This window comes from Volvox carteri, assembly GCF_000143455.1.
Source record: "Volvox carteri f. nagariensis unplaced genomic scaffold VOLCAscaffold_388, whole genome shotgun sequence".
In the NCBI taxonomy this organism is placed as follows: domain Eukaryota; kingdom Viridiplantae; phylum Chlorophyta; class Chlorophyceae; order Chlamydomonadales; family Volvocaceae; genus Volvox; species Volvox carteri.
The window spans coordinates 1-814 of NW_003307917.1; the positions used below are offsets into that span (position 1 = coordinate 1).

General features: G+C 55.0%; 1 protein-coding gene across 1 annotated transcript in view; it reads left to right on the forward strand.

Annotated features, from left to right (window-relative positions):
• Positions 1–17: 17 nt before the first annotated feature.
• The window catches only part of VOLCADRAFT_101127 (uncharacterized protein), a gene marked incomplete at both ends in the record, with an annotated part of 8,525 nt that continues 7,728 nt past the window's right edge, over positions 18–814 (forward strand). Inside the window, one exon of the mRNA XM_002959582.1 lies at positions 18–133. Within this exon, the coding sequence (XP_002959628.1) occupies positions 18–133 (116 nt within the window). The remainder of the gene's footprint in view (positions 134–814) is intronic.

An 814-nucleotide genomic window follows, 5' to 3' on the forward strand; every position in this document is an offset into this window, starting at 1 on the left:
GCCATGGACGTCTCGCCATGGACGTCTCGCCGTCGGCCGCCTCGCCGTCGGCCGCTTTGCCGTCGGCCGCCTCGTCGTCGGCATCTCGCCGTCAGCTTTCAGCGTGTCCACGTCACGGTTTGTCGTACCTCCGGTGAGTCACGCGCTAGTTAAACGCATCCCTTGTCTGTGCGATGCATTTCCTTGTTAAACGCTGCCCTATGTACGTCATTGTACAATTTTGCAGGGCGTTACATCTTGTTCGTTAGTTGGTTGTAAAGCGCTGTTGTCTGTTGTGGTTTTTTGTGGTTGTGCCGCATGCGACGTGCTTGTGCAGTCTTCTTTTGTTTGCATCATAAAGCAGATCATGGCCGGACAGCACAGAGCAAGACGTGTTGCACATGGATAGACGAGTTGGTGACAGAGGGGGATTTCGGTATGAAGTTGTTGTACCTTGGCAAGGTACGGCGCGTAGGGAGTACGGCATGAAGGTCTTTCCCCGTATGTTCACTGCGTGGGTGCCACTTTGTGTCCGTTCGTGATGTAGTGATGTCGTACATACGTTCGGAGCAAAGTTTCTTCCCAACTGCCCGCGATCCGCCTGTGTGCGTATTAGTACGTTTCTGCATTTTGTGCACAACTGCCCATATCGTTTTGCTGTGCAAAGTCTGTGCTCGTTGCGTCCCCTGCTAGCTGGTTAACAACGTGCCTGTGTGTGTATTTCCCTGCCCACCTCCCGCCCGTTCCCGCCACCGGTCTGAGCGAGCCTGGGCGAGGACTTCCAACAGGACAACACGTATCCGTAGGGTTTCAACTAGGTCGGCCGCCTCGCCGT